Source organism: Balaenoptera acutorostrata, chromosome 10 (assembly GCF_949987535.1).
Source record: "Balaenoptera acutorostrata chromosome 10, mBalAcu1.1, whole genome shotgun sequence".
In the NCBI taxonomy this organism is placed as follows: domain Eukaryota; kingdom Metazoa; phylum Chordata; class Mammalia; order Artiodactyla; family Balaenopteridae; genus Balaenoptera; species Balaenoptera acutorostrata.
In genome coordinates, this window is record NC_080073.1 from 3,306,952 (window position 1) to 3,320,164 (window position 13,213).

The 13,213-nt window shown below is 48.8% G+C and overlaps 1 protein-coding gene across 1 annotated transcript; it reads right to left on the reverse strand.

Moving 5' to 3' along the window:
- Positions 1-5,111: 5,111 nt before the first annotated feature.
- On the reverse strand, positions 5,112-13,093 carry CHCHD4 (coiled-coil-helix-coiled-coil-helix domain containing 4). The gene is made up of 3 exons (XM_007182994.2): positions 12,877-13,093; positions 6,964-7,062; positions 5,112-6,154 (listed from the first exon to the last, which is right to left on the reverse strand). The coding sequence occupies exons 1-3, from the start codon at positions 12,896-12,898 to the stop codon at positions 5,868-5,870; spliced, it is 408 nt and encodes a 135-aa protein (XP_007183056.1). The 5' UTR covers positions 12,899-13,093; the 3' UTR covers positions 5,112-5,867.
- Positions 13,094-13,213: the final 120 nt, after the last annotated feature.

Genomic DNA, 13,213 nt, shown 5'->3' on the forward strand with positions numbered 1-13,213 from the left:
TTGTTGCGGAGCACAGGCTCCAGACACGCACGCTCAGCAATTGTGGCTCACGGGCCTAGTTGCTCCGCGGCATGTGGGATCTTCCCAGACCAGGGCTCGAACCCGTGTCCCCTGCACTGGCAGGCAGACTCTCAACCACTGCGCCACCAGGGAAGCCCTATCATATGGTTTTTATTCTTCAATTTGTTAATGTGCTGTAACGCACTGATTGATTTGCGTATATTGAAAAACACTTGCATCCCTGAGTTAAATCCCACTTGATCATGGTGTATGATCCTTTTAATGTATTGTTGGATTCGATTTGCTAGTATTTTTTTGAGGATTTTTGCGTCTATGTTCATCAGTAATATTGGCCTGTAATTGTCTTTTCTTGTGGTATCTTTGTCTGGTTTTGGTATCAGGGTGATGGTGGCCTTGTGGAATGAGTTTGGGAATGTTACTTCCTCTGCAATTTTTTGAAATAGTTTCAGAAGGATAGGTGTTAACTTTTCTCTAAATGTTTGATAGAATTCACCTGTGAAGCCATTTGGTCCTGGACTTTTGTTTGTTAGGAGTTTTTAAATCACAGTTTCAACTTCAGTGCTTGTGAATGGTCTGTTTATATTTTCTATTTCTTCCTGGTTCAGTTTTGGGAGACTGTACCTTTCTAAGAATATGTCCGTTTCTTCTAGATTGTCCATTTTATTGGCATATAATTGCTTGTGTTTCTGTAGTGTCCATTGTAACTTCTCCCTTTTCATTTCTAATTTTATTGATTTTAGCGCTCTCCCTTTTTTTCTTGATGAGTCTGGCTAAATTTTGTTTATCTTTTCAAAGAACCAGCTTTTGATTTCATTGATCTTTTCTATTGTTTTCTTCATCTCTATTTCATTTATTTGTGCTCTGATCTTTAGGATTTCTTTCCTTCTACTAACTGGGTTTTGTTTGTTCTTGTTTCTCTAATTGCTTTAGGTATAAGGTTAGGTTGTTTATTTGAGATTTTTCTTGTTTCCTCAAGTAAGATTGTATTGCTGTAAACTTCCCTCTTAGAATTGATTTTGCTGTGTCCCATAGATTTTGGATAGTTGTGTTTTCATTTTCATTTGTCTCTAGGTATTTTTTTATTTCATCTTTGATTTATTCAGTGATCCATTGGTTGTTTAGTAGCATATTGTTTAGCCTCCACATGTTTGTGGTTTTTACAGTTTGTTTTCTTGTAGTTGATTTCTAATCTCATAGTGTTGTGATTGGAAAAGATGCTTGATATGATTTCAATTTTCTAAAATTTACTGAGGCTTGCTTTATGGCCCAGCATGTGATCTATCCTGGAGAATGTTCCATATGCATTTGAAAAGAATGTGTGTTCTGCTGCTTTTGGATGGAATGCTCTATAAATATCAATTAAGTCCATCTGGTCTAATGTGTTATTTAAGGCCTGTGTTTCCTTATTGATTTTCTGTCTGGATGATCTGTCCATTGATGTAAATGGGGTGTTAAAGTCCCCCACTATTACTGTGTTACTGTCAATTTCTCCTTTTACGGCTGTTAGCATTTGCCTTATATGTTGAGGTGCTCCTTTGTTGGGTGCATATATATTTACAATTGTTATATCTTCCTCTTGGATTCCTCATTATGTAGTGTCCTTCTTTGTGTCTTGTAACAGTCTTTATTTTAAAGTCTATTTGTCTGATATGAGTATTGCTACTCCTGCTTTCTTTTGATTTTCATTTGCATGGAATACATTTTTCCACGCCCTCACTTCCAGTCTGTATGTGTCCCTAGATCTGAAGTGGGTCTCTTGCGAACAGCATATATATGGGTCTTGTTTTTGTATCCATTCAGCCAGTCTATGTCTTTTGGTTGGAGCATTTAATCCATTTACATTTGAGCTAATTACCAATATGTATATTCTTACTGCCATTTTGTTAACTGTTTTGGATTTGTTTTTATAGGTCTTTTTTCTTCCCTTCCTCTTTTGTTCTCTTCTCCTGTGATTTGATGACTATCTTTAGTGTTGTGTTTGGATTCCTTTTTCTTTTTTGTCTATCTATTGTAGACTTTTGGTTTGCAGTTATCACGAGGTTTTGATATAGCAGTCTATATATATTCAAGATTAAGTTGCTGGTCTCTTCATTTCAAATGTATTTCCAATATCTTACATTTGTACTCTCCTGCTGGTTTTGATATCATATTTGTGTGTGGATGATTTCCTACCTTTACTGTATGTTTGCCTTTACCAGTGAGCTTTCCCGTTCGTAATTTTCTTGTTTCTAGTTGTAGGCTTTTCTTTTCTGCCTGTAGAAGTTACTTTAGCATTTGTTGTAAAGCTGATTTGGTGGTGCTCAATTCTCTTAGCTTTTCCTTGTCTGTAAAGCTTTTGATTTATTCATCAAATTTGAATGAGAGCCTTGCTGGGTAGAGTATTCTTGGTTTTAGGTTTTTCCCTTTCATCACTTTAAATATATTGTGCCACTCCCTTCTGGCCTGCAGAGTTTCTGCTGAAAAATCCGCTGATAACATTATGGGATTCCCTTGTATATTATTTGTTGCATTTCCCTTCTTGCTTGTAATATTTTGTTTGTCTTTAAATTTTGTCCATTTGATTAATATGTGCCTCAGCATGTTCTTCTTTGGGTTTATCCTGTATGGGACTCTGTGCTTCCTGGATTTGGGTGACTTTCCCTTCCAGGTTAGGGAAGTTTACAGCTATTATCTCTTCAAATATTTTCTCAGGCCCTTTCTCTCTCTATTCTCCTTCTGGGACCCTTATAATGTGAATGTTGGTATATTTAATGTTGTCCCAGAGGTCTCTTAAACAGTCCTCATTTCTTTTCATTCTTTTTTTCTTTATTCTCTTTCGTGGCAGTGATTTCCACCATTCTGTCTTCCAGCTCACTTATCTGTTCTTCTGTTCCATTTATTCTGCTATCGATTCCTTCTAGTGTATTTTTTCATTTCAGTTATTTTATTGTTCAACTCTGTTTTTTATATCTTCTAGCTCTTTGTTAAACATTTCTTGTATCTTCTCAGTCTGTGCCTCCATTCTTTTTCCACGATTTTGGATCATCTTTACTATCATTACTCTGAATTCTTTTTTGGGTATGTTGCCTATCTCCACTTCACTTAGTTGTTCTTCTGGGGGGTTATCTTGTTATTTCCTCTGCCACCTCTTTTTTTTTTTTTAATTATTTATTTATTATTTATTTTTGGCTGTGTTGGGTCTTCGTTTCTGTGCAAGGGCTTTCTCTAGTTGCGGCAAGCGGGGGCCACTCTTCAGCGCGATGTGCGGGCCTCTCACTATCGCGGCCTCTCTTGTTGCGGAGCACAGGCTCCAGATGCGCAGGCTCAGTAGGTGTGGCTCACAGGCCACACCTAGTTGCTCCACGGCATGTGGGATCTTCCCAGGCCAGGGCTCGAACCCGCGTCCCCTGCATTGGCAGGCAGATTCTCAACCACTGTGCCACCAGGGAAGCCCTGCCACCTCTTTTTGTCTTTCTGTGTTTGCGTTCCCACAGGCTGCAGGATTGTAGTTCCTCTTGCTTCTGGTGTCTATCCCCTGGTGGGTGAGACTGGTCTTAGAGGCTTGTGCAGGATTCCTGGTGGGAGGGACTGGTGCCTGCCCACTGGTGGGTGGAGCTGGGTCTTTTGCCTCTGGTGGGCAGGGCCATATCAAGGGGTGTGTTTAGAGGTGGCTACGGTCTCAGGAAGGCTTTAAGCAGCCTGTCTGCTGATGGGTGGGGCTATGTTCCTGCCCTGTTGGTTGTTTGGCCTGAGGCATCCCAGCACTGGAGCCAAAGGGCTGATGGTTGGGGCCAGGCCTCAGTGCCAAAATGGTGACCTCCAGGACAGCTCACGACAATGAGTACGCCCCAGAACCTCCACCGCCAGTGTCCTTGTCCCCAAGTGAGTTACAGTGAGCTACAGCTGCCTCCCACCTCCCCAGGAGACCCTCTAAGACCAGCAGGTAGGTCTGGTCCAGGATCCTATGAAGTCACTGCTTTTTCCCCTGGGTCCTGGTGCACACAAGACCTTGTGGGCATCCTCCAAGAGTGGCATTTCTGTTAACCCCAGTCCTGTGGAGTTCCTGCAGTCAAGCCCCGCTGGCCTTCAAAGCCAAATGCTCTGGGGTCTCCTCCTCCTGAAGCCAGACCCCCAGACTGGGGAGCCTGACTTTGGGCTCAGAACTCACTCCTGTGGGAGAACCTCTGCAATATAATTATTTTCCAGTTTGTGGGTTGTCTACCTGGCGGGTATGGGGTTTGATTGTATCACGAATGGACCCCTCCTACCTTCTCGTTGTGGCTTCTTCTTTGTCTTTGGAAGTAGAATATCTTTTTTGGTAGGTTCTAGTCCTTTTTTGTCTATGATTGTTCCGCAGTTAGTTGTGATTTTGGTGTTTTTGTGAGAGGAGGTGAGCTCAGGTCCTTCTACTCTGCCATCCTGTCCTTGCCCCTGGGATCTGCTTTTCTGATTCTTCTTGCTTTCTAGTAAATGCTGACCCCTGGCTGGACTGTAGCTTCATACAAGCAGAGGCCAGATAAGTCACCTTCCCATGTCCCTAGGACATGGACGGCAGAGGTTCCCTGAATGTATCAAATGAATGGGATCCAGGACTAGTCACAGGTCAGTGACATCTTGATTAAAACGTTTCCTGAAAAAGTATGTTTGTTAAACATGCAAGGCTCTGCCTGCAGCTCAAAGAAGTCCCAAGCCTCCTCCAGGCTGCACGGCTTCCAAAGCTGGTGGCTCCGGCTTCCTGACCCCAGACTCAGAACCGCACTCCTCACCCTGAGCTGGGCCTCCAGGCTTCAGAGAGCCAACAGCTCACTCTCTGGGGTGGAAGGCAGCCTCCTGTGCTCATGCTTCATGTCCCCTGGGCATTGTGGGCTGGTACTCATTTCTAACAAATACAACACGTTAAAGTTGACAGCGACGCCTGTGTGAAGGCATCTGCTCACAGACAGAATCAGTGAGCTCCGTATGGAAGCAACACAGAAAATTTTAACAGATTCAAAGTGATCTACCAATATCTTCACAGGAGAATTTCAATTGAATTTTTCATAATTTATATTTCCTTATATCACAACATTTTTAATTAGGAAAAGCAAATTAAAACCCACTCAAAAATCAGGTAAAAATCATGTTTTCCTTTTAATTGACACCGTTTCCTCTCTCAGGTGCTACTTTGGTAATGATTAGGTCCCCACCTCTCAAGAACATTGCATCTGAACAGGCTGAGACAGAGCCAGTGTGAACACAGACCCCAAAGCAGGGCTTCTGGGATAACAAGAACAGAAAAAAACAGCCTTTCTCTTCACTTCCAAAGGGAGTCACTCAGAGGGTCCAAAGCTCTGTTTTCCAAACGTAGAAAACCTGGAGCTCAATGCAAACTGGAAACCAAAATATATCAGAAATGAAGCATAGTGCTTCGTCAAATACTCAAGGTCTGATCATCCCGCCTCTTCTGTAAGGAATGGCCCCCCTCCAGCATTTTTAAAGGAAGATGTTTGTTTCTATTTCACTTTCCAACTGGGTATAAAATCTACTAAAAGGGATACAGTGAATCAGAACAAATCAGCTCACTCACAAGAGACACTCCCAGATAAAGATTTTTGGTTGCTGAGATTATTCAGCACATTATTTCAAAATGGCAAAATTCAGGACAATCTGAGAATTCAAAAGTGGCAGCTACATTCGCTGACAAGTTATGTGAGACACACATACATACAACCCATATTTCAGTGTATATGTCAAGGGGCCAAGACCCCTGATCAGCTCAATAAGTTATTTTGTACATTACAGTGCACAGAACAACAGAGGGAGAGACACTTTCTTGGAGAGGTTCATCCTCTCTGAAGGAGGCTGGAGCCCAGCGCCCAGGGCCCTCATTAGCTGGACCCCTCCTCTTCTTTGGTCGTGGTGGCCTCAGAGACAGCCGTTTCCTCTAATCGATCCGCTGGCTTCTCCTCCTCCTCCTGGGGATAGAGGTCCGGGTACTTCTGCATGCACTCCTGCATGGCCCGGAACTGGTCTACACAGTCCGACCCCTTGACATCCTCTGTGCTGTAGTGGAAGCACGAAAAGGCCGCCTTGAACTGTTCCCCACATGGGCCGCTGGCCATGCCCCCAAGGCACGGGCAGTTCCAGTTGATGTCTCCGTTGGGCAGGATCAGTCCTGGGACGGGAAGATGGGCAAGGAAGGGTGAGAGGTGCTGCCTGAGGTTTCAGGAAAAGCAAAACCAAGACCAGTCCTCATAGGCATAACGGTAACATGAACCGCTGCCTGGCCGGCACTCACCGGTGGGCCGGCCGCTCCCTCGGGATGGGGTTCAAATGCCCGGCACAAGCCCAGCATTCCTGGCTCAGTCGGAAAGGTCACCATCAGCGACTCTCTCCGTGTGCAGCACTGCTCTGTGTCCTAAGCCGCCTCCCAGTGCTGTGGCCGTGCCTGTGCTCCAAGAACTACACAGGGAAACCGTTTAATCCAAAGCGGAAGCGACCGCTCGGATGGTTACTGAGAAGCTTTGAAAGCCCAAACACTTTAAGGAGTCAAGGTGCTGGTCTCCTCCTTTCACACAGATGGTCAGGACCCCCTGCGCCACGGACCTTCTCCTCAAGCCCCTCCCGCCCCTCAGCTGCTCTCAGCTCAGCACAGTGTGAGGGCTGGTACAGCGAGGCTGGGAGATGTCCACGGCGTGGTGGGCAGGAAACAGCGAGTGACGTGCCAGAGCACTGCGCTCCATTCTTGTAAAAACGGAAAACCATTCAAACACTCAGGAGAAAGAGAGGCAGAAGAAAGAGGAAACTCCTAGGTTCAGCCTGATGGCCGGGGAAGCGCGTGGGAACGAGGGCTGGAAAGCACACAGCCCCTCACACCTGATGGAGACGCACTCAGTGTCCTAGGAGCAGTGGTGGCCAAGGTAGACACCTGGAAACCCGGCCGCGGCCAGGGACGTTGGACTCCCACCCCCGCCCGGCACTCACCGTGCTCCTCGTACGGATCGTTGGGGTCGTCGGCCACCAGCTCCGCGTTGCTTGGAGTTTCATGGTCTTCTTTGGTCACAAATATGATTCGATCCTTCCCTAGTGTTTGGAGAACAGAGGGAGAAATGTTTCACCCAGGAGCTGTGAATCAGCCCTAAACCCAAGCAGCCACGGAAACCTTGTGTGAAGACTGTCCCGTTTGAAACCCCGACGTGAGTTCAGTGGTGCTCCCCAGGCTGGGGGCTCGCTCACTGCTGACTCTGGGGGAAGGTCTAGCAGCCGCTCCTGCATCACGTGCCTGTGACCGTACTGCGGAGGAGGAAGACGGCTCCTGCTGGCGCCACGTGCATCCTCGGGTGGGAGACGAGACGCCCCAAGCCATCAAATGCAGCTGTTCTCAGTCCCCAAGTTTGCTGACATCTAACAAACGGGTCTTCTTCCTCTGCTCAGAACTCCCATGCGCTCTGACGGCTCTGTCACTTCCCGTCCCTGTGAGCACCTGGTCCACTTGCTCCAGGCCCCTCGGGACCTGCCAGCAGGCGCCTTCAGATAACATTTCACCTATCGGGCTCCTCCGGAAGAGGCTTGGGAAAAGCACGAGGGTGACGGTAAACACCAGAGAGACGTGCCAGTGAGGACAGCGGAGGGGACAGAGGGAAGGTACTTGGTGCTTACACCCTCCCCACACCTGTACGGGGTCTCCCAGGAGGGGTGACAGCAATGGCGGCTGACCCTCGGCACGCTCAGGACCACGGCCTGCTCCAGAACACCTGAGGGTTCTGCTCCAACACCTCCCATTCTATCTCAGAGAAGGTGGCTTGTCCCAAGTGGCCTGGGAAGGGATTGGGGCCGGGCAGCCAGGGCATGTTGAAGAACCTAAAGACCTTGGTAATTCTGGCCAGTGTTCAGAACACTTGAAAGCAGCCTGCAAAAGTGCTGCGTGCTAAGCAAAATAAATAAGCTGACACAATTGCTCAGCTCAGCTCTGACAGTTTTGTTTACCAAGATCTCAGCCGGGCCCAGACCAATGGGGAGGCCGGTCTCAGGCCAAGTCAAGGCGTCCAAGCCTGCTGGGTACGGGAGGCACCTGTGGGGCTTATGAGGCCCAGAGGCCCAGCCTCACAGAACAGAAGCTGAATCAAGCTCTCTGCACGTCCACACCACTGATGGGCTCCCGAGTGACTGATGCACAGCCCCACCCAGAATGTTCCAGGTCCCTCCCACAGGCCGAGTCCTCTCAGGCACCTTCCTGGACATCCCCCAGAGAGATCGGTTACACTGTATCGAAGAATGTGATACTGTCATTTAGAATAAGAAATATATATTTGGCCTTTGACCCCATTCTTAGCACAGAGCTCCTAAAATTTCAGTTTCCCAAGTGATGAGAGCATAAAGGTCTTTTTGTTGTGTTAATAGGATGACTTGGGGGAGCCTGAGGATGGGGGCTGGTTGCCAGGAGAAACAGCTCTGGGATTAGAGGGTTGGAACTTTCAGTCTCACCGTGCCCCACCCCCCACACCCCACCCTGGGGAAGGGAGAGGAGCTGGAGGCTGAATCAGCTGCCAGTGGCTGATGATTTAATCAATCATGCCTATGTAATGAAGCGTCCGCAAAAGCCCAAGCGGACAGGTGAACACGTGGAGGTTCGGGAAGAGAGGGCATGGAAGCTCCGCCCCTTCCCCACACCTTGCCTTGTGCGTCTCTTCCATCCAGCTCTTCCTGAGTTGTATCTTTTTATAATATAATATTCTATCCTTTTATAATAATCCAGCAATCTAGTAAGTAAACTGTTTCTCTGAGTTCTGTGAGCTGCTCTAGCAAATTAATCCAACGCTAGCTAGGAGGAGGTCGTGGGAACCTCTGATCTACAGCCAGTGGTTAAGAAGAACAGATGACAACCTGGACTTGTGATTGGCACCTGCAGTTGGGGCGGGGGGGCGGCGGGGGGGAGGGGTGTTGCAGGACTGAGCCCTTAAACTGTGGGATCTGACACCATCTCCAGGTAAACAGTGACAGATTGAGCTGAATTGTAGGACATACTGCTGGTGTCAGAGAATTGCTTGATGTGGGGGAAATACCCACACACTGGAATTGGAATCAGAATCGTTAACGGCAGAACATAACTGCATCTTTTACACGCTTGGGCCCTACTCAATGAGTTTCCCCACCCGTCGGCTCATTTAATCCTTATACCAACACCGGGAGGTGGGTATTACTAATCTCCTGTTTACAGAGAGAGGAAACGGAGGCACAGAGAAGGTAGGAAACCAGCCCGAAGGCACATAGTACGTGAAGGCAGAGCAGGAACACAAATTCTGGTCTGAAAGATCGCGAGTGTGTCACCCTGTCCGCTGCACGCCTGTCCCAGCAGGAGTGTCTGAGAGTGGACACAGGACGGACAAAAGGACAGTGCTCACCGATCCCCGAGTCCCAACTGTGAAAAAAGAACTCATCATGATGGCCAACGAGTGGGGTAACCAGCTAGACTGGAAGTCTCATTACATTTCTCTGGAGAAAATATAAAAATGCTTGTTTTCACTTCCAAGATAACCTTAAAAAGTTGATACAAGCATATTCAGAAGGATGTGGATAACCACCTTACGCCCTCTTAGAGTTCCAAGTCAAGATTTTCACGATCACGGCCGATGGGAGAAAAGGCCTGGGGTGGACTTAACTCCCAGCCAAGGAGGGCCAGCGCCTTCCTGGTCTCCACAGCAAAGGCTCCTCGGTCAGAGACTGGCCTTGGACGACCTTGGCCATCAGACGGTGGCACAGGAACAGTAACCTCAAGGACCCACCCCTGGCACAGAAGCACATTCTCCGTGCAAGGGGCAATTCGGTCAAATATCATCTACGAGACTGAATTAATGTTGTAAACTGAATGCTGTGAGAATTCAATCCACTCATCTGTCCGGTTTTAGAGTCCCTGAAGCCCACGGGCACATGTTTATAAGAGCAGGTTCCTTAGACGTTTACATGGCAGTAATAATAGAAAAACTTAAAAATCAACACAAAAATATATTTCTCAAATTCAGGAAGCAGGGATTCCCTGATGCTGGACTCACTATAGGAGAATCAACCTTTTTAAACAACCGAATAAGGACTTCACCCTCATGACTTAAGCTCCTCTCAAAGGCCCCACCTACTAATACCATTCACCCTTGGGGTTTGGATTTCAGCAGATGAATTTTGGGGGGACACATTCATATCGTAGCAATGGGAAAATAAGGAGCACATTCAGATACCCTCACAGCCTCCCTCTCCCTGACTTCATACCTCCTGCTCAGATGCCATCTTCCTTCATCACTCCCCATCACCCTTAACCTGCTCTTTCTCACCTAACAATTATGTATTTGTTTACCACCTGTCTCTCCCACTGAAATGTCAGCTCCTCAGGGGCAAGGATTTGTCTATTCCATTCACTGCAGTATCCTCGGAGCCTAAAACAGTGCCCAAGACATAGTGGGTAATCAGTATTTGTTGAAAAAGTGAATGGAGGAATGAACTCTGAATTCAGACATGAAGACCCCAGACCCAGCAGAGGGCGGAAGACAGAACGGCTATCACCATGAAGTAGGTTAGAGAGAAAAAAAACCATGGATGGGTGGTCTCACTCCCCCTAGAACACAGCAGAATCTCTTGGTACGTCCAACCCAGAAGGGGCGCCCGCCACCTCCAGCATGCCACAAAGGCAGCCCGCCCACCTGTGCCCACTGCACATCACAGGTACTCAATAAACGTCTGTTGACACAACAGGAGAGAACAGGGTCAGCATTAGAAAAGGAGGAGCAAAGACAGGAACAGTGTGGCCCTGGGCCAGGGAGCGAGCCTGAGTCCACGCTGCCCAACACCTTGAACGCCCAGCTAAGGCCTTTAACCCCAAGGCTGGGGGGCGGGCCCCTGAAGTAAATGTGCACAGGCAAGTGATTCACTCAGAACAGAGGGCAGCCGTGTGTATGGGTTCACTGGTTAAAGGTGCCGGGGATATGGCCCATCTAATGCTCCCGGCTTGCTGCAAGAACATAGACAGGAAGGAAAATGACAAAAATAAACCAGGTAATTTCAAAGAGTTTAGGGTGTGAAAGACACAAAGGCCCAGAGAAGACCTCACTGAGGTGACATATGAGGTGACATATGAGCTGAATCTTAAAGGATGAGGAGGCAGCCATGGGAAGAGCTGGAAGAAGGGTGCACCAGGCAAAGGGAACGGCCAGAGGCCAGTGTGGCTGGTCAGTGATGGGTGGTTAGAGAGTAGCAGGAGCCGGATCAGGCAAGGGGCTCGATCACACCAGCCTTAATCTGGAAGGAGTTTGGGATCGGTTCTCTAAGTCCCATGGGAAGCATAAAGAATCGGTGGGTAGAAAAACAAGTTGGGGACTTAGGGGACAGTGGCATGGATAAGATAAAAACTAGGGAAGGCCTAAAGTGAGTGCTTTTAATTCTCATCCCCAAACTAAGAAAGAGAGAAATCTTTGATCCAGGAAAAGATAGGGATCTAAACACCTGTCTCTGCTTCCCAGAGAACCTGCAACCCCTAGAAACCCTCAAGAATGAGGATTATAGCTTCATTATACCCCAAAGGCTAAAAAAAATTTGCTAAATGAAGAAGTAAATTACACTTAGAAGAAAGAAATTAAAAACAAGAGACCTGCTGCCTAACAAAGTGGTGAGGGCAGAGGACTTTTGCTCATGGCAGAGTTAAATATCAATCAATGGAAACTACTCATTAGAGACATCAGTGAGTATTATTGTTTTATGACCCAGGGAAGGAGGATTCCAGGAGCAGAATGGGGTACTGGGAAAAGGCTTAGCATTTTAGACTGAGCTGTTCTCCTAACTGAAGCATGACCTTGGGTGGGTCACCTCCATCTCTGGCCTTAAGATTCCCTTAACTAACTGAGGGAGCTGGACCATTCGCTAAAGGATTTCTGGGTGAGTTCCAGCTCGCTCTGGAGCTTTATAGTCTCAGGTGTCCACCATTCCCCTCACCTGGCACCGAGAAGGTGCTTCATGAATATGCGCGGAATAAATGAAGATAAACTTCTCATTTTACAAGACTGAACACTAGGCCCTGGAGGAGTTGGGTGGCAGCTCAGGGACAGAGCCGGTTAGCGGTTGTGCAGGAAGACCCCTGGACCCGGCCTGGAAACTTCTGAGGTCCCGGGTAGAGGTAACAAGCAGAGAGACAGTAGGCGGGGACCAACTTTGTTTTATTTTGTTTTGTTTTCTACGCAGGGTGTCTTCTGAGCGGAACGCTCCCTGGAGTCCACTGGGCACCAGACTGGGCAGTTCTGGAATCAGACCGCGGGGCTCCAACCCCAGCTTTGCGACTTGCCGGCCGTGTGGCTTACCCAAGTCACTTCTGGGTCTTGGTTTACTCTCCGGATAAAAGCAGGGCTTGACTTAGGAAGGTCGTCGCGAGACAGGCCACACAAAACTCCTGGACCAGAGCCTGACCCGTCCCAGCGGGCGGCACTCCCACCCCCAGCGCAGCGCCCACCGAGGGGCGACTTTCCGGGACAGTTGAAGGCGGTGCAAACGGGAACACGTGGTGTGTGGTGAGCGCCATAGTAACATTATAATTAATATCAATAAATTCTCCGTTACCAGCCGCAGGCAGCGCGCTCGCACAGCCCTGACACCCGGCCCTAGTTTACGAGCTCCCCCATGTGCTGTTCCCTCCGAGGTCCGGGTTCGAGCCTCACGGTGACCTCGGCCGGCCTCGCTCCTACCCGGGCCTCGGTTTGCTCATCTGAAAACCGGGGATGGCGACCCCGCCGCCGGGCCCAACCCGAGGGTCCCGAGGACTGTCCCCCGCGCCTGCAGTGGGGGCGCGGGGGTCCGGGGGGCTGCACAGACCGCGTGTCCCCTGCAGGCCCTCGTAGGCTGTGTCCACGCAGCCCGATCTCCTACCTTCCTGCCGGCAGTAGGCCATGGTGCAGCCCGGCGCCCCGACCTCGCGGCGACTGTGGCGGCGGCCTCACGCCGTGACCTCTCCGCTGCGGGGCTGGCGGCTTGGAGGCCCGCGCGGACCCGCCCCCTCCAGGCCTGCCCGCCGCGCGCCTGCCTCCGCGCGTCTAGCCCGGCCCTCTCAGCCGGGAACTACATTTTCCAGCAGGCTGCACGCTGCCCGGCCCCCCCCCCCCAGGCAACAGGGACTACATTTCCCAGAATTGCTTGCAGTGCGCAGGCGCATCAGTGAGGTACCGGTAGGTTGCAACTTTTGGAGAGTTAACCCGACCCTGGACTC

Excerpts from the sequence above, each read along its gene's own strand:
- CHCHD4 (XM_007182994.2), bottom strand. The coding sequence starts at position 12,898 with ATGGCCTACTGCCGGCAGGAAG. Across the intron at positions 7,063-12,876 it reads GGCCTACTGCCGGCAGGAAG|GGAAGGATCGAATCATATTT; the intron begins GTAGGAGATCGG and ends TCCAAACACTAG. Across the intron at positions 6,155-6,963 it reads CGATCCGTACGAGGAGCACG|GACTGATCCTGCCCAACGGA; the intron begins GTGAGTGCCGGG and ends TTCCCGTCCCAG.